Raw genomic sequence first — 20,715 nt, 5'->3', positions numbered from 1 at the left:
GGAAAACAACTGATTCTATTATTTCAAATTGTCAGTTTATTAATAAGGCAAAATAAGATTCAGTTGGGTAAAATAAATGAAGAGGCCCCCTTTCTTCCTAAAAAGCACATTAAAAAATTGGTGTACCTGTTAAATGTTTAATATTAGAGAATGCTTAATATCAGAGTGGACAAGAAAACATATCATAAAAATTATCTTTTTTATGTCTAACACACTATATTACTTTTTTTTTGGAACAAACCTCAACAGAACTAAGTGTAATGGTAACAGCTGTAAACTGACATCTTAGAAGCAGTGTTGGGTAACAAACAGGGAGTACCCAGATGCAAATATCCCTATCAGCAGTGAATATCAAGCCTGGGACTTTCTGCATTACAGATGTTAGGCATGATCTCTGTGACTGAGGAAGCATATTGCAGTTGCATAAGGTGAATTAGCTATTTGGCATATCAGAGATCTTGAAGACATAGACGAATTAGCAATGAATTAAATGGACCGAAGCATGCTTCTTAAGTAACTCTTTGCCAAATGGATCTCTAAAACCTAAATGAAAAATAAAATCTTTCCTCATATCGATTTCTCTCCTTTAACTTTCTCATATTATGTCTCTTCAGGCAGTATATCTGTGGTTTACACAATGGAAAGTATTAGTTTACCTTCGCAGATACTTTTCACATCCTTTCTGTAATTTCATTACCTCTACTCTAAAGAGCACAGATTAGGGTTCCATCATATTTAAAGGAAAAGCCTTGGGGGAAGGGAGTACAAGGAAAAATGATACTGTTCCTTCCTAGATTGTTTTCCCTTAACCACCAATTGTATAAAAAAAATCCTTTTAAAACTAGAAACTTACACTTGTCATTTTAAAAAGCTTTTTCTGTTCTCTCACAACAAAAGTGAGAGACAGAAACAATAAAGAATTGTTACAGCTAAAACTCTGCTGTTTTGCAGATTGATGCTGCTGTAGTGGCTTGAGACAATCCTCCTAAAAGTGCCATCCATCTTTTTAGCTATCACTTATTCTACTCAGATAATTGTGTTTCTATACATTTTTGAATGCCACGTGGCATCGATTCCAACATCCAGACCTAGAACACCATACAATAAAATGGAACCATTAGTTTTCCAAGAAATTATTAAAGGGTTTATTCCTGAGACTGCAGCTAAATCTTATCAAGTCACTTATTATTTTCCCCTGTCCTCTACTTTCCATCACAGGCTCTAGGAAAGCACTGTGTTGCCTTTTTGCCCTGTCCATTTTCACAAGCAAACTACATTTTGGAAATAAGAGGTTGCAAGTAAAGCTGTAAGACAGGTCAAGATAACTAAGCTGGAGAGGCTGGGCAGTCATTATAAAATACCTCTCAGCTTTATATCCGCAGAAACATGATGATCATTTCCTCTTTTGTATTTGGACATAAGTCCCCACTGGCAGTAGGGAAGATTTTTAAATGCAGAAAGCAGTCTGTGTGGCAGACTAGTGGAAGAAAGAATCCTTTTGGATTATTTAATCAGGACTTATTCAGAACTGATCAGAAGCAAGCCTCTCTCAAATTTCAGGAGTTATTCCTAAAAAAAAATAGAAATGAACTTTTATCAGACAAACATTAATATAAAAATGGCTAAATTGTTCATTACCAGATCTCAATAGGAGAGGTTGGTGCTTTGGAAGGGCAGCATAACAAATGCAACAGCAAATTGTTCCTGGAGCAGATAAAAGCTCATCTTTGTTTTTTGGTTTTTTGCCTTGTCTTCTTCCTCAAAATCAATAATATTTTTTTTCATGTGTAGATGATAATTTTAATGTAATCAATGTCCTCTGCAGTGCCTACAGAGTACTGCACAAGCCAAGGCTAAAATACAGTTAAACTGGTATGTTTACATTGTAAAAAAATGATCATGTCATTCTGTCAGAAAGCAGAAACATAGGTCAGTTCAGCAATGAGCTCACCTCTACACTGAAGGATGCTCTATGGCCACAACAACCAAATAAAGATAGATTCTGGTTGCATATGGAATTGATTAAATATTAGAGAACATAATAGTATATTGTGGGAATATAAGGCATTTTAACAAAACCCGATTCACTAACTGTAGCAGGAAACTGCAGGCAATACTGGTTTAGACTATCAAACAGGTACAGATTTGGAGTTCAATGGAGAGAAAAATCCCCTCACTTACTACACTTGGAGGACATACAGTGATTGAGACACACAGTTAAAAAAGGGCTTCAGAGAAGCAAGAGTGGTCTGAAAGGGGTAAACCATCCCGTTGTAACTAGAAACAACTAACAGAATGCAGAGACAAAGACAACTGGCCAGAGCAGGGGGGGAAGCTCAGGAAGAGTATCAACCTGCTCTCTTGGGTGTCATTGCCCACTACATGGAGAGCTTTGAAACTATGGACTCATTGAAATTAATTCTAAAATTCCATCCTCTTAAAATTTTAGGAAGTGTTTTCATTTTATTTTGAAGTAACTCGCATGGGCTCATGTTTAAACTTACCAAAACAATAGGGTGCTAACCTATTGTTAGCTGGTTCTGAAAGGTGTGATGGAGTCACTGTTCCCTGCCTGTCCTTCCTCTCTCCTGGTGGGTCCCTGTGCCTGCTGGTCACTCTGTTTCAGCAGGGTGCCAATTTATGAACTACCTGACTCGCCACTGCAGCTAATGTCACGGCCTGCGAGGATCAATGGAGTTACTGCACCAGCCAAAAAAGGAAAGCAACAGACTGTAAAGTGAATGAAACAAAAGCACTTCCTGGAGGGGAACGGTTTTTATGACCAGCTCTTGAGAGAAGGACTGCTCTGCTCTGCAATAACCAGAGACAGGCCGTGCACCGACTGGAGGAGTCTGACGATGAGGGACGTACGTGTCACAAAGGTGGCCGCCCACCCACTTCTACAGATCATACATGATCTTGGCCATCAGGTTACATTCCCACATTCACAGGGATAATGTGAGTGAAATCAGTTTTGTTTTGAAATAAAATCACTTTTGCTTTCTATATGGTCTCCTACCGAACAGCCCGTATCATTGCTACAATTTTGCAATATTAATCGCTGCAATCTGACAGGTGCCCATATGCCTTAAAGTTAACTTATTTAACTGCTGCCTGTGTAACCAAAATTGCCAAAATTAGAGACGAGAAACTGCAATGAAACAGATGGAGTAAACTAGCTCTGTTAACCTCACTGTAATGGTAGACCTAATCAACTTAAAGTAGCTGCCCCTTCTTTATTTATTTATTTCTTGTCCTCACTTTCAACTTTTAGGAATCACGAGTTAGTGAATAATTCATTACCAATTAAAGTGAGTGACCATCAGCATTTCTTTTTTTCTTTGAAACACAAAAATCCTGGCTCAAAACATTAATGCGGGAGGTAAAGATCTTTCTTTATAGTAGCAGAATCTAATTTAGAAAAGTGCATTATTGATTGTATCCATTTGTCAGAAGCTGCAGTGGTATTGAGCTCAACATTGCCAGTAACTAGAAATGTAATGTGTATATGAAAAAAGCCAGGTGCATTGAAATTATCACTAATTTTATTAAAATTCAATAGACATTTAGTTCATCTATTTCTATTTTAAGATTTAAATGTTGGCTATGTCTTCACCTTGATGAAAATTTACTGAAGAAAGAAAACACCGTAAGGATTTATTTAGCAGTCTGGTCAAGTTGCAAAGGTTAAAGATATTTTTTTTCATAGTGTATGAGCTGGAGTTACCACCTAAGATTGCTGGGAACTCTAGGGGAACTCTACGGGAAAGACTCTCTCTCCCCCTCCCCGCCGTCTGCACAGGAAATCACAAAATGCTCCATGACCAAGACCCCGGTTTGTAACAGAGATCCTAGGTGGCACTTTAATAGCTTCTGGTGTCAATGTTTTGGAAGAGTTATGGAGGAAGATCTAGTCTCCTTTAACTGATATTTTACTGGAAACAAGCTCACTAGCTATTGAAAGCACTTTCTCTATGAACTGCTTGAATTCCTGAAATAAAATGAGTGGTTTGACAGCAATATTTTTAAGGTTCTTCCACAGCCTTATGAGACTTGGGAGAGAATTATTATAAAATCTGACACTGGATTTTGTCCTGCTGATTTCATAAAATCAAGTTCCATTGCCCCGGAGACATCTTCTAAAGCAGGGTCAGAAAGCCTCACAGACGTGGTGTGGTGCAAGAAGATAGATTATCATCCACTTTACTTACGGAAGTCTATTAGGAAGTCTATTATCATTACCACCTAAGTTTGCTAAGGTAGCAACATGTGCTCCTGTATCTCAAAATCTAATCATGGTGCAATATAAAATTTCTGGTTTACATCTCAGCTTAAGTACCAGGCTGTCTTGTAAATATAGTTGTCTTTTATCTCTAAGGTTTTCATAGAATGAGCCGTTCCTTAAGTGTTCAATCCTGTACCACAGAAGCAAAAAATAATAATAAATGTGTACGATTATAATTTCTGGCTTTCTTTTCTGAACTTAGCCTTGATTTTTCACTAAGGAACTATCAGCCACCTGGCAGCTAAAGTCTACAAAGTCACATAACTGAGTCAGAGAATTTCATATTGCACTATCAAGATCCTAGAGATAACAACATAAAACTTAAGGAATACTGATTGTCCCTACCAGATGTGCCAGCACAAGCACTTAAGACGCTACAGTGATGAATGAGTTGCAGACTTGTTAGGGAGATACAAAACTCCTTGCAGCAAGGGACGAATGAATCAAAACCCCTTAAGGATGATATATTTTATCATAAAGATAAGAATTCAATATTTATGCATAAGCAAAAATAGAGATGGCTGAAAACTATCAGAATACTTCAAGACGCTCCTATGTATTTAGACTTTGTGAAGCCCATGCTATTTCACCCTGCCAGCTACTAAAAAAGATGGATTAGCTTATTTTATATTCACGTAAGACCATTAGTATTTTTCATTGTATTGTATTGCATACATCAGTAATTTGCATTTTTATACACAGCTGTCCATCCAACATGACAGCATTTCAATAAGTTAGGTAAATATTCCTATTTCAGGATGAAGAATCTTCTTGGTTTTGTTCTAGCTGCTAAGCTTCAAATGACTGGTTCCAGGTAACTGCTAAGAGCAGATCCTTTAATTAAACCATCTCAGACAAATCTCACGTAAGAATAAATCCAACAGATCTTGGGACTGCTTCTAAGGGAGAAAAATAGTATAATATGGGAACGGTCATAATTATCAGTCCATGTAGCCCACCAGCCTAACTTAAACTGGAACCAGTAGCAGATAATTGGTATATCTGTTGATTTGAATAGTTGTAGAAATTATTACCTGTTAGCTCTCTGAAATAAATGGTAAAGAATATAGTTGGAGTGTATAAATCTGTTACAGTAAATATTTTGGGACTTGCTAAAAATACTGTATTTAGGAAGACTTTTAAAAGCAAAAATTTAAAAAAAAAAAAAAAAAAAAAAGAAGAGATATACACAGCTATCCTTTCTATAGCATATTCTGAGATTAATGCAATGAGCATTTCAGGGACTTTCAGTGTTAGATATTACATCCAGATCATAAAACTTAATAGTAATCTGTGGAATTCTGCTCCATAAAAGCACTTAAATAATTTTTGAAGACTAATGCTGTCTTGTGGCAATGAGTTCCTCCATGTATTCACACCTCATGTCAGCTCTCAGTAATTGCATGTAATACTTCCTTGTCCTTGTGAAAAGTAGTGCATAATTGTTCTCTAGTCACCTGTTGGTTTTTTATGGCATTGCTCTTGAGAAGTTTAATAAAACTTCATGCAACTATCACAGTGAACGTATAGTTGTTTCTTCAAGATAGTAATTTAAAGATGACAAGTAATTTGCATAGGTGAAAAAGAAAATAAACCATGAGACCACAGACAACAGAATTAATTGACTTGTTTAAAAAATGCTAAAAAATCATATTTGTCCTGTTAAAAACATATTCAATCATTAAACTGATAAAATAATAAAAACAAATACTGCCTCTTTTTTTTTTTCCAGTGATTGCTTTATGCCTACTGCTTCTCTCATTTGTAGTTACACAGACTGTCTCTCCACATCATGTAATGACTCCATGAAAAACTCCTGATAATTAAGAACAATAGTATTTATTGTGCTCTTGCAGCTGAGAAAAAAGGGAAAATCTTTACTTTTGATCAACAATGCTTTGCACACCTCTGGCAAATCTCGTATCAATGCACTGAGATAAGAACTGATTTCTAACCAGCTCTTCTCTGGCTGGCTTCTGAATCCCACTGGCTTCTAAGGGATCAATATATACAAAGTGGAAAGACTGCTAAATTTCATTTTATTTCCTACTCATTTCCTTTCACATCTACGCCAACTATCTCTGCAAGAAAAACATCCACCTAAATCATTTCCAGTTTCTGGGGTTGGTTTTGCCCTTGAATGGTAACAGGAAGGGGAAGACCTCAGCGTGCCACATTGCTTCAGGATATCAAACTCACTTGGCAGAAGTTACAAAGTTACAAAACTTAAGAAGATACAGTTTGTAAGCAGTCAGAAGTGATACCTTCAGCTCAGGCATGTTTATTATAAGCTGCATAGGTAGTTTAACATCTGGGTCCTTTGTATAGTCCATGGGCACAACGTTTGGTGCCATTTCATGGTACCGGCCATGCAACCTGTAAACAAGCAGAAAAAAACAGCCAATGACCAATTTTAAATAACCAATTCCATTCATACAATAATCAGACACAAATTTGTATTGCAGCTCTAATTATTATTTTTAGTGCACAAGTCTGAGCCCACCAAATCCCCATCTTTTTGGAAAAAAAGAGGGCTTTGATGCAGTATCCAGCATAACTGCTACTAACAGCCATGCGTAACCTGAGGTGTGTAATTAAGTAGTGTTTCACAATACCTGTATATAACATTTAAGCACCATATAGGTACTACATGCACAGAAGAAACAGGCCTGGACCAATGTCAGTATACCCAGGGATCACACCTCAGTGCAGATTATTGGTTGATCTGCACTACGCAAGAAAAAGTTGCTGTTTAATAGCTCAAGGAATTTAAAAGCCAAACAATAAGCAACAATGATGCTATAGATAACAGTATCCTTGGGGGACCTTACTTTGAATTCAAAAAGCCCTTTTCCTGTCTGTGTCTCTCTAACGTAGCAGATCGTGTCTTACAGTTCTAGCACTGGCTGACACCAGCACACAGACCATTTCCACTTCATTCCATTGCACGTATTCTTCTTTCATTCTTGGCTCAGCTTATTCAAACCAGTATATTTTTTAAAGCAATAAACAAGTGTTTTTTCCCAAAGATGCAAGTCAAACAATCACAAACCTAGTTTCACTCTCTAAGGCTTGCTTATGGTGCTAAAAGCAGTATGTTATAGTCTTGGTAAGAAAGCTCAGAAAGAAGCAGCAAAGGCCATGAAACACATCCATGTTTCTAAAGGTTTAGAAGCTGAACATCAGTAAATTATAAAAACTTTCTCAGTCTCAGGCACAACCTGGGAAAAGACTTCACAAGTGTTTCTATGATGTAATTGTTAATTAATTTAACAAGTGTTAATCCCACCCTTTATTTGCTGTCCCCAAATATTCCAGTGAATGATTTCAAAAGCCAGGAGAGAACAGCCATGTGTAAAGAAAACAGTAAATTAAGTAGGATGCAAATTTTAAAACTATCTTAGCACATTTGTTCTCACTGGGATGCTCACTCAAACTAGGAATAGAAACATTTCAAGTAAAATGGGTATCCAATTCAAACTCACCAATAGATCTCAAATGTTGAGCTGTAAAAAAAAAAAAAGCTACAGACAGAAATTGCCTGGTAAGTAAAATATTACCTGTGTAGAAGCAATTCATATATGAGAGAGGTTAATTCTACTGATTTTCTGGTTTTACTGATCCTAGTGATATCTCATTCTAGCAGACAAATATCTGGAATCCAGGGTTCTCAAATGACAGCACAAAAAGGTTGGAGAGGGAACACCTGTATCCTAATGCTCAAAGATTAGTCAGAAAACAATATATTTAGCATGAATGTGTGACCTGCCAATCCTTTAAGAAATACCACATGTAAAAAGACTAGGAAGGAAGATTAGGTAGCTGTTGTTCACAAAAAACTTAGAATATCAGTATTAAATGTAATTTTTATAATTAGTTTTATCAATTTTGCTTACACCTAATTCATACTGTGCTTAGGACAGAAAGTGGTTGTTTTGCTATGTCCTATGTACTAGTGCAGAGTATTCTGGTCTCTCATTAGGTCACATGTACTACTTATCCATATTGAAAAGCTGTATTTATTATATTGGAACTTACATTCATTTTAACAAAAAAAAGATCCTGACTGCTCAGTAGGTATTACTAACAATTACAAATAGAAATTAACATTTTTTTAAACAACAGAAGACAAACAAAACAGTAAACTGGAAGTAATGCTTCACCAACCCCTTCATCTTTCCAGCATTAGCCTCAACAACCCCTCAGTCAGCCCCACAAGCAACTGAGCTATTTCAGATTAATGTGGGTAATTAATTTCAAGAACTAGGAGAAAATAATCTACAGGCATCTTTTTACTCAGCACCTCTTTGGTCATGATTATGACGTGTCACAAAGAGCACGTGAAATAGAACATAGAAATACGTTTTGTCTGGACCTTAGGAAATTAATGTGTTTATACTGTGAAGCAATATACTGTGCCATACAGGAAATTAAATATCCACTGATCTAAGCATATTTCAGCTTCTTGCCACAGCTCACTCTGACATTTCATAAATACTGTGTAATACAAGATGCAACAGCCATCTCCCACTCCAGCAACCGATTTCTCTGTTGTAAAGAGCAAAGATGCCCCTAAATACAACAGGAAAAACAGCTTAACAGCACTTAAGGGAAAGCAAACCTTTAAAATCAAATATCCATCTAAGGACTTTTTTTTTTTAAAGCTAGACTACTGAAGTGGTGCCCTACTCTTCCTGAAAATAAAGCACTCATCATTGGAATGGCTTCACCATTGTGGGCAACATTTCAAAACACACGAGCTGGCAATGCCTGCCCAGTTTAACTGCCAAGATTTTCTTCTCTGCTTTCTCTAGTATTAGACTTTTCTGTCTTTGCTCTGTCTCCTCCAGCAGGACTATGAATACACGCACTGTGTTGGGCATCTTAAAGGAGTTCTCCATAATATCTTCCAGAAGACACAGAAGGGATTGGAACAAAGTGATTTGTGTTTCGTAGTTTCCCGAGCTTGTTATATCAATCTCAAATGCAAGGTATGGGATTTCTCTTAGTTTTCAATAAAAAGCTCTGAACAAATCTCTTGATTGGAGGGAAAAAAAAAAGTAGAGCTGAGTCTACTTCTACTGGGAACAAAGATATGACAAAATCCTAAAACTGTTGTGGGAAAGTATCTGTTACTGAAATGCAATCATATCACATGATTAAATAAACACCTGCTCGTGGTAACAAAAGCAGCCACCACAACAATGTGAATTTAAAGTTACTTTAGTACTGGGAATAACACAGTGCTACAACAGAGACTGAATACTCAGGTGACAAATAAGAAGTACTTAAGGCTGCACTTCATTGTCACCACTGAGACTCCCAGTCATTTGGTACTCAGCACTATTTTGGTAGAAATACTAAAGCTTCTTATGATGCTCACCAAATTAACTAAGAAATTTTGAAATTATATCTATAGAGCAAGAAACATTATTCCAACACGAGAAATACCTCTGTAAGGCACACGACAGGTTGCAATGCAACGTCCCTGATGCCATTTGCTGTGAAGCAACAATTTTATTTCAATGATGGAGGCTTAGAGGGAGAGAGATCAACAAGAGGGCACAGCCACAGCTCTTACCAGCTGCTTACTGATACTTCTTTTCTCGGGACAAAGGTTTAGTTTCTTTATAACATGCAATATCACTGCAAAGTAAACCCATCATTGCTGGCTGACAGAATTCACAATCTTGTCCACAGGAATTAACACAACCTATTTATACTGAAATGAATCTAAACTCTCCAGTAGCTGAAAGAAGGATCTGATTTTTCAACTGGATGATATTGTGTTGTTAATTGCAAAGCACTCAGCAAAGCAATTCAGTTTTGAATTAGATCTTAGAACTGCCTTTCTGGTCCCACAGGTATCAACTTATTTGGGTCTTCCAGTACAAGGCCAAAAAAGCATTCCTGTTTTACTGTGGGCAAGGCACCTACATTAACTGTAAATAATATAATATGTCCACCTGAAGGCTCCGTGGTGAGTACAATTACCCAAGACTGAGACATTCTCTTATTGTGCTCTTACTACAGACATTGAGCTTTTGCAAAAACTCAAGAAAAAATTATACTACCCTAGTACACTTACACCTCCGTAGAATGTAAATTCACTCATTTCAGAAAGCACCTCTAAGAAAACATTCAAAGCATCCCTCTGAAGGGACTAGGTTTTAGCTAAAAACACTGCCAAAGGACACAGAATAAAAATACATTCCTTTAGTTTGCTGCAACAGGTTAAGAGAATTAATTTCTCTTTCCTTTCTGCAAGGAATTATGGCCAGAAGCACGGAGTTGAGCAACACATCTGCTGACAGAACTCCATTTTTAGAATCCGAAAGGGAAAGGCATGTCCTGGGGTGGGAGGTGGGGAAAAACAACCAAAGCAAGAAAACTGCTCCTCCTCCTACCAAGTAACTTTACTGTAAGATATATATACGTCCCTACTACATACACATATTAATATGTTAACACGTGCAGTTTCTACACCTGTGTTTTATTTAGAAACATCCCCAATGCAGAAAATATTTATTTTTTACAAATGGATAGTATGCTGCCAGTCTGTCCATTTGAAATTGAGTCTTTCTTTTCTCTCTGAAGACGAGCAGAAAGGAGCTGCCAGGCACTAGTGAGTAGGCAGCCTTCCCTTTCAGCACACTGCCTCGGGCTCAGATGGGCTCTGCTGCAATCAGCTGGAAGGCAGATGATGGACACAGAAATGTGCAAGTAATTAAGGGTAGATTTGAGGGCAGCTCTGACATCCCGCTCTCCTCCTCCTAACTCTTCCATTAATTCACAAATCGCTCAAAGATCTGTAGGTATAAGAGCTTTCCACCTGAGTGGATTTCACACTAAAGCATCCAAATGAGTCTGTAGGAAGTGGCTGTGATCCAATTCCTGCAAACTAAATTGCAGCAATAAAATAGTCTTTCACACGCTTTTATCTGCAAGGACCCTACAACTTTATGTGTGATACCCTTGTCACCTGGCACGAATAGCAAATATCACAATGATAAAGGCCTTAAGATTTCTCTAGCTTAGGTTCCAAACCCAACATATAGCATGTTGCACAAGCTCCGTTATCCTTTTTAATAAAACATACAAACAAAAAAACCAACCAACAACAAAAAAACAGTAACACCTTTTACCACTGAAAGTTCTTTACGCTGGAAAGTTCTCCAGGGCCACCACACACTGTTCTATGACAAATGAAGCATTGGATTGCCAGTCTCTCAAGTGACCAGATTTTGTAGAAAACAAAAGCAATACATCACTACATCAATTTGTCACACCTCTGCCATACCGGGATCAAGGACTATGAGCAATACTGGTGTTCAGACCCCAGTAATCATCTCTCAAATGCTGCCCTGGTTGGCACTGTACAGATTACTGACTGTTCTGACATGTCTCAATAACATTAACTACTAACAGTAAATGGAAAATAAACAAGCTTCTGTTGTAAAGGATTTAATATTTCTCCTGTTCTTACAGAAGCAGAAGGCTTCCATAAGATGACTTGAACACACCAGAAGCAGTTGTGACCTAGAGAGGAAAGGCTTTTTGCCCTTTTACTTGGCACACCCCTCAACACCACGCATATCTGAAAACCTAAATCTGCTTTAGCTACCTGTCATAGTTCCAGAAACATTTATGTTTTGTCAGGGGAGCAATGTAAGTTTTTGCAGTGCTGTCAGAACACATACAGATTTGGACAGACTGCCTTTACCATATCCAGACCATTATGTATATTCAGGACCTGCAACCAGCCTCACAGTCTTTGCAGTAGTGACTACAGGCCCCGCAGTCATATTCATTTCAAAAAATTCTTCTGGATGCTAGCATTCCTATTCCTGGATTTGTTCTCTTTGTTGCCAGGATGCCTTACTTACTCTGCATGGAAGAAGGAAGGGAAAAGCTGGCAGTGTTTACTAGTGTATTTACTGATGATGCCCTGTCCCCACAGGTTTTGGTGTTAAAGTTTAACGTACTAATCCAAGGATAGCAGTTGTGACCTAGAGAGGAAAGGCTTTTTGCCCTTTTACTTGGCACACCCCTCAACACCACGCATATCTGAAAACCTAAATCTGCTTTAGCTACCTGTCATGTCAGGGGAGCAATGTAATTTTTGCAGTGCTGTCAGAACACATACAGATTTGGAAAGGCTGCCATTACCATATCCAGACCACTATGTATATTCAGGACCTGCAACCAGCCTCACAGTCTTTGCAGTAGTGACTACAGGCCCCGCAGTCATATTCATTTCAAAAAATTCTTCTGGATGCTAGCATTCCTATTCCTGGATTTGTTCTCTTTGTTGCCAGGATGCCTTACTTACTCTGCATGGAAGAAGGAAGGGAAAAGCTGGCAGTGTTTACTAGTGTATTTACTGATGATGCCCTGTCCCCACAGGTTTTGGTGTTAAAGTTTAACGTACTAATCCAAGGATTAAGGCTATGATTCCGTATCAGTTTAAACCAGTCTAAGCCCAAACCGCTGATCTAACCCTACAGATCCACCTCCCTTGCAGAAGCACTACCACTTAGGAACCTGCAGTGAGGTTCAGGGAACTGATGTGTTTGAAAATACAAAAGTTGTCAGAGTCAGCTCCTTGAGCTGATGCAATTGTAACAGCAGTACTAGCTGTGCAAGCAAATGCGAGCATATTTTTTCTATTGAATTAATCAATTAATTAAGGGCAGAATAAGACTTACACGTGTAGGCAGCACAAGTCTTTAAATCAACTCAGCTGCTCAGCAACATGAGAAAACCCAAAAAAATCTGTGTTCAGAAAAGATCCCCAAACCCAACATAGCATTGCCTCCACAGCCTACTTTTCCTTTAGGCTAACTTTCATTCTACCACTTAGGAGTATTTTACATGGTAAAAAAAGGTGGGTCAGAGCGTGTCCCTACTTCTCAAGGGTGTGACATCCTGGGGTCAGCAAGGCACCTCCCTTGCAGAAGCACTACCACTTAGGAACCTGCAGTGAGGTTCAGGGAACTGATGTGTTTGAAAATACAAAAGTTTTCAGTCAGCTCCTTGAGCTGATGCAATTGTAACAGCAGTACTAGCTGTGCAAGCAAATGCGAGCATATTTTTTCTATTGAATTAATCAATTAATTAAGGGCAGAATAAGACTTACAACTGTAGGCAGCACCAGTCTTTAAATCAACTCAGCTGCTCAGCAACAAGAGAAAACCCAAAAAAGCTGTGTTCAGAAGAGAACCCCAAATCCAACATAGCATTGCCTCCACAGCCTACTTTTCCTTTAGGCTAACTTTCATTCTACCACTTAGGAGTATTTTATATGGTAAAAAAAGGTGGGTCAGAGCGTGTCCCTACTTCTCAAGGGTGTGACATCCTGGGGTCAGCAAGGGTGACACTGTGGGTATTTGCTGGACATAGCCTGACTGGGATGTCTCCTGGGAGGTTATATCAGAGCCTCCAGCTACACATGCGTGGACCTGAAAAAAGAGATTTCCAAGCTTATACCCTACAGCGACTGTTTTAATTTGCTACTGAGAGTTGAGAGAAAGTCAGATTGTACCCAAGATCATCAGTGGGTGTGTTAAACCAGGGAGAAGCTCTTCCTTGGCTTGATATACACAAATCACCACCATTAAATGTAGTGACAACACATTACAGCTGCCTGGGCTGCCTTTGCAATAAGAACTCCACACTAAAGGAGTACTGAAAGCAAATGATGAAAGTTTGTAATGACTCACTGATTAGAAATAATTAGGGGCTTTACAATGGCCTTTAGAATCTAAAAAATCTCACCAACTCTGGTCCTGCCTTCATAGCACCAGTCACTTGATTTATGTTGCAAAAGGCAAACTTTTTTATTCAGCAATGTCTTTAAATCAACTCAGCTGCTCAGCAACATGAGAAAACCCAAAAAAATCTGTGTTCAGAAAAGAACCCCAAACCCAACATAGCATTGCCTCCACAGCCTACTTTTCCTTTAGGCTAACTTTCATTCTACCACTTAGGAGTATTTTACATGGTAAAAAAAGGTGGGTCAGAGCGTGTCCCTACTTCTCAAGGGTGTGACATCCTGGGGTCAGCAAGGGTGACACTGTGGGTATTTGCTGGACATAGTTTGACTGGGATGTCTCCTGGGAAGTTATATCAGAGCCTCCAGCTACACATGCATGGACCTGAAAAAAGAGATTTCCAAGCTTACACCCTACAGCGACTGTTTTAATTTGCTATTGAGATTTGAGAGAAAGTCAGATTGTACCCAAGGTCATCAATGGGTGTGTTAAACCAGGGAGAAGCTCTTCCTTGGCTTGATATACACAAATCACCACCATTAAATGTAGTGACAACACATTACAGCTGTCTGGGCTGCCTTTGCAATAAGAACTCCACACTAAAGGAGTACTGAAAGCAAATGATAAAAGTTTGTAATGACTCACTGATTAGAAATAATTAGGGGCTTTAAAATGGCCTTTAGAATCTAAAAAATCTCACCAACTCTGGTCCTGCCTTCATAGCACCAGACACTTGATTTATGTTGCAAAAGAAAAACTTTTTTATTCAGCAACATATATCCTATTTATTCCTAAATAACAGGAATACATTCAAATACTTTAACATTACAATCAAGATCAGCCCAAAGAGTAAATTCTAGATTGCTCTGCATATTCACAGAATATAAATAGCAAAATGGCTTAACTGGCACAACGAAGCAAAGCAGTGAGCACTGACTGACTGTACAGAATGGAGTCAACAGCAGCAGGTCCAGAGAAGCACTCTGTTGCTGTGCAGTTGTGCTTCCAGTTATTCACCACAGCCAAAGCTATAGGCTCTTGGCCAGATGCCAGAGTTGAACACAACAGCCGGAGAAGGACTTCTTGTAATATGCAGAGAATTCAGCACTCCAGAGACCAGCCGGAGCACCAACTACTCTATCCATAGCCCTGGAAACAGACAGAGCTGAGCCCTCAGCCCCTCTGAGCCCCTGGAGACGTAGCTGGTGAGAATCAAAAGAACAGGATTCAAGATGAGATTGCACAGGCTGCAGGAAAGAATGCATCGTCCTGATGCAAAGACACTGATGGGAACCAATTTACAGGTGATGCCACAGAGGCTGTAGCCCCCTAACAATGCACATTGTTGAGGTCCACTTACTCTCTTGTTCTATAGTGCTATTATTGCATAAGACAAATGTGTAATCAGAGAGCTGGGGAACAGGTCCAGACAGACCTCTGTCTCTAAGTCTGCCATATAGAGAAAAAGCTGCTACAGCTCAAAGAGAAGGAAGTTCTTTACTCTGGGGCTGAGAAAATGAGGAAGGGGAGGCCTTCAGGACAGCCTGCAACTGATAAGGAAAGTACTTTCAAGGTCTCAAATTTATGCCATACATTCACAAACTGCTTTTGCAATGAGACTAAAGTGTTGCACGTGATAACTAAGTCATAAATCTCTGTGCTGCAGCAATTCCTCAGTGAATTACTGCCTCCAAAGATTACAAGAGTTTAGAAAAGTCTATTAGAGAAAGAGGTCTAACCTTAAGGAGCTAGAACCAAAAGGAAAGGAAGCCTGGAACCACAAGTCACTAAACTGCCACACTGACAAAAGAATAAAGAACAAAGCAGGAAAACAACAAAAAGGCAACAAAAAACACAAGCAGGAAGAGTTGAGAGGTGAAGGAATTTTGGTACATTTCTGTAACTAATATGCCTTGTCCCTTCTATGCTTTCCAGTTGAAGTTATTTTCATTATATCAATACAATACAATAACTCGACACAGAAATCAGATTTATAAAAAGGCAGCATAAGAGGAAGACAAAAGGCGGATAGATGAGCCCTTTAGTTAACAAGTGTTCTTTCATCTCTGCAATGCAAAATGAAGCAGTATAAATTAATTCAAGACAATATTCAATAAATATTCTCATAAACCATCTGCAGTAAAATTAAAAAGAAATTCTGCATGAGAAAAGTTTTGGGCAGATAATTTATATTAATAAATTTATTCTAAAAGATCTAGTCATACTTAGGAAGGCTTTGCCTTTCAATAAGTGTAATTCTGCTGGTCACAGAACTTCATGAGGTGCAGTAAATATAGATAAAAGGAGTTTATAGTATTTTTCCTTCCTTGATGCACCACTGAAAAAACTGCTCACAGACCTCTTTTCTGCTGGTGATTAAAGGAACCACAGGATGACTGAGGCTGCAAGGGACCCCCAGCAATCATCTGGCCCAGACCTAGAGCAGGTTGCCCAGGACCATGTCCAGGTGGCTTTTGAGTATCTCCAAGGATGGAGATTCCACAACCTCTGAGCAGCCAGTTCCAGTGCTTTGTCACCCTCACAGGAAAAATAAAAAAAAGAAAAGAAAAAAAAAAAAATTGCTTCCTTATGTTCAGACAGAACCTCCTGCTTTCAGTTTGTACCCACTACCCTTGTGCTGTCACGGGGCTCTGTCTTTTGCACCCTCCAGATCCCAGCTCTCTCAGCCTTTCCTCATGTGAGAGAATCTCTAGTTCTGTGACCATCCCAGGTGCCCTTTGCCAGACTCCCTCCAGTAGCTCTGCATCTCTCCTGTACTGGGGTGCCCACAATTGGACACAGTACACCAGGACTCCAGATTCCATCCAGATCAACACTGAGAATGATATTGTGCTCACCTGAGCCTAGCAAAACAGGTGCAACCTGACTAAAATATAATAGAGGAAAGTTTTATGGTACAGGAGAGGCAGGAATTGTCTAGAAGCCCTTTTTTTTTCTTCATTCATAGAGAATACAGAAACTTTGTTAACAACAAGAATAGAAACATAATTAACAAGATCAATAGCACCTTCAGGATGTATGTTCTTCCTGTATGTAGTTTCTTGCACAAAATTCAGGAATATTCCCAAGGGTATAGAGTTCTCCCCAACTTTATTCTCTTAGCAGACGCTTTTTTTCCCCCCAAAACTGACAATATGGGAATTTCCCCTTTGTGCATACTTGGATTTTCCCAAGCTTTTGGAAAGATGGTATTTGTTAGAAAAACAGGAGCTGTATTCTAACCCCTCCCTGCATCCACATAACGACTTGCTCCACAGGGAGAAGCATCTCCAGCAGTTTGCTGTATTTGCTCCCTTATAAGGAAGGCTTTCCAGACAGTTGGAGGAAATCCCTGCTTATCTCCCCAGCTCAGGGAAGTTTCAGATTTAAAATCCAGCATATAGCTGGATTGGCCAGAAGGGTTCCTCTGCACCTCACCTTTCACCCCTCTAAAACATGCCAAGAAACAGGCAGAGAAGCGAATGCAACAGAACTACTAATTTTCTTTTACAAAAAGGTTCAAAGATTTGTTGACTGTCCAGAGGGTACCCAGCTTGGTAATTTAGTGCCATATTCCCCCAGCAACTGTGTAGCTAGGTTAAGCCAGTCTCAAGCTGTGCAAATTTAATTTACAGATTTTGTGCTTTTTGGCTGGGACAGGCGATCAAAGAGCACCTGTGTCTGAATGCCTGGGTATTTGCCAAATGGTACTTGTCTACAGGGAGAAATAGAAACAGATGGGCTGGCTAGCAGATAAGCATTATTACTGGAGTAAAAGCTTGTCTGCTAGAAAATCAGATTTACAAAATTGAGGAAGAAATACTGCCTTATAAGAGACAACTCAAGCATTTGTTCCCATTTACAATCACAAGAGAGGCACATCGTATAAACAGACCCCTGCTATGAATAAAGTGTTTTTCCAAGCTTTCTTCATATGTCATTTTTTCTCTTATTCTTGTTTCTCCCTACTGGATGTTTTCCAGTATAACAAATCTTTTTGAATGGTGATGCCCAAAACTGGACAGTCTATTCCTACTCAGGTCCCAACACTGCTGACTGGAATGGAATTCTCCCATTTTATGTACAATGCTGAGGTTAATGCATAATGCATCCTGGAACTACATTTCCCTTTTTTTTTTTCTTTCAAGAGCATCAGAGGGGTCGGAGGGGTTTGTTTCTTTGTTCAAATTATGCTGCCTTTGCTTAGAATAACTAACCCCTGCCCCATTTTTTTTTTTTTTTTGTTACATTGCATTCTGCACTTGCAAATTTTTCTCAGTTCTTAGTATGTGACTGTCTGAACTTCCTCTTGCTGATTTTGGATCTAATAATTTCTCCAATATATTGAGCACTGTTGAAAAAGCTATTCTTGATCTTCATAGTGCCTGCAACCCTCTTCACCTCAATGTTTCTCACCCTTCTTACAAATTTTCTAAGTATGTTCAGTACTACCTTAGCCAAGAGGTGAGTGCACTCACATGGGTAGAAAAAGGGCTAACACACAGGAATATATAAAAGCTTTACCAAAATAAAGATACGTTTGCATCTGCTTCTTTTCTCTTAGCCACAACAGCAGCTACTCAAAGGAAGAGATTTGCTTTTAACAACTCACAGTGGCTGACTGAGCACATATTATGTTGCAGGCACTTACGAATTGATGGTCTGCCAGTGTGTTATGGCATCTTTCCATACACCAGGGCTGTGTCTGAAGTTATACACACTCATCTAATTTCCACATTCTCCTTAAGAAAAGCAGGGCATGTTTTAAAAGCTCTAACACATACGAACGAAATCAGTAAAAATTCTAAAAATGTCAGCTGTCCTGTAAGTATTTTAGATGAAGTTTTGAATCAGTGAGAATATAAATATGTCTACATTACCCAAAATTCTTTAACATGTTCTTGCCCTGGGCCCATGAGTGAATCCTGTTAGTTGTGTTAAGCACGTCTTAAAATTAACCACCTTCGATAAAGACTGAAGTGTGTATTTAATCTTTTCTGGTGATAAATAGCTATCAAATACCAGTAATGACCTGTGGTTTCTATTTTTCTCTTTCACTAGGCATGCTTGCCTCTGCTGTAGTCTAACTTACTTTATTTTTTTCCTGGACCTATTTTCATTTTTCTTTGTAATAAAGTAAATTTGTAAATCCTACTATTTCCTGATAATTTGCAAACATAATGCCTTCCACACCCAGATTATCAATCAACAGAATGTGTTCTCAACCCCTTTGACTGCAGCCTGCATTTGTGTTGAATTAAATTGATGCTGGTACCAAAATCTAACCAATCTAACACCCTATTGGTACTGAAATGCTCGGTCTTCTCTCCTCTCCTTTCCTCATTTTCAGTTGCATTTGCTCGCTCTGGCTCTTGTGCCAGCTTTAGCACTCATCTGATCCCTCCGAGAGCTGATTCAGCTCATTAAACCAGCAGAAAATAGATTTGTTGTTGTTTGAGCTTTTTGATGGGCTACTTTTCCTGTAGGGACAGATAAAACCACTTAGCCCATTTCACCTAATTGCAGTCTCATGCTGGTTTACATCAGTTTAAATCGATTTAAATTGGAGCAGCCATGCTCATCCCTTCATCCCCACCTACACAGCTGTGCCCCTTTCCCTTGTGCCCATGCTGACACTCGTGCAGCTGGATGGTGAGCCAGCCAGGGGGGCTGACTTCAGCCAGAAAACTATTCTCTCTTTTTTTTTTTTTATTATTTGATAAGGTTACTCCTTGCCAGCTTGTCTCCTTGAACTTCACAGATGCATGAGAAATTCAGTTCAGCCTAAACAGCAGTGGCCCTGTGCTTCCTTTGCATCACACGCGAGAGCATTCTGCAGTGCACAACAATACTCGCTTCCCTCTTAACTGAGGTGGGGACATGCTAAATCACCAAGTGCTAATTAACGAGGGGGTCATAACCCATTTTATTCCCACCCAGAAAAACTTCAGACAGGCAAAAATACCTCTTGATTCTACTCCATTCCTTAGACAGTAATTTGTATTCAATAGTTCATGTACAGTAAATGAATGCTATTGATTGTATCACTATCTGCCATTAACGAGGGGGTCATAACCCATTTTATTCCCACCCAGAAAAACTTCAGACAGGCAAAAATACCTCTTGATTCTACTCCATTCCTTAGACAGTAATTTGTATTCAATAGTTCAAAATGCTATTGATTGTATCACTATCTGCCGCATCATAAACTGATCGCGTATAGAGGTTCCCAATAAGCAGAAACATCCCACTGCGAGGACAGGGCAGAAGAGGAAATACAATGATGCCAAGTGACTATTCCTTCTCCCAAGATTTTAGGCCTTTACAAAACTACTCCTATGATTTTATTCTTCCAAACATCTTACATTAATATTCAGCTTTGCACACTGTACTGTTCAAACAGAGCATCTATTTTTCACCATCCATTAACCTCATCTCTTACCCCAAGAATATCTATTTTTCACAATCATATCCTAAGCTTGCACTGTTTCTCATAAGAATTTCTTGGTTTGCTTTTTTTGATACAGATGGGGTGCAGAGTCACACAGGCAATGGCTCGCTTATCTCCCATACTCAGCCCATAAGCATAAATAATGTAATGGAGTCTAAGTGCATGCTTTGTTCTCTTCTCGGGAAATAGATTGTTTCCTTGCAACT

General features: G+C 38.9%; 1 protein-coding gene across 10 annotated transcripts in view; it reads right to left on the bottom strand.

Annotated features, from left to right (window-relative positions):
- The window catches only part of CIB2 (calcium and integrin binding family member 2), a 52,321-nt gene that overhangs the window by 8,463 nt on the left and 23,143 nt on the right, over positions 1 to 20,715 (bottom strand). For all 10 annotated transcript variants that reach the window (XM_014944495.1, XM_014944496.1, XM_014944497.1 and 7 more), the window contains one exon: positions 6,550 to 6,661. In XM_014944495.1, the coding sequence (XP_014799981.1) occupies positions 6,550 to 6,661 (112 nt within the window). The remainder of the gene's footprint in view (positions 1 to 6,549; positions 6,662 to 20,715) is intronic.

Source organism: Calidris pugnax, unplaced genomic scaffold (genome assembly GCF_001431845.1).
Source record: "Calidris pugnax isolate Ruff unplaced genomic scaffold, ASM143184v1 scaffold70, whole genome shotgun sequence".
NCBI classification, from domain to species: domain Eukaryota; kingdom Metazoa; phylum Chordata; class Aves; order Charadriiformes; family Scolopacidae; genus Calidris; species Calidris pugnax.
This window is presented reverse-complemented; position numbering and strand designations above follow the sequence as displayed.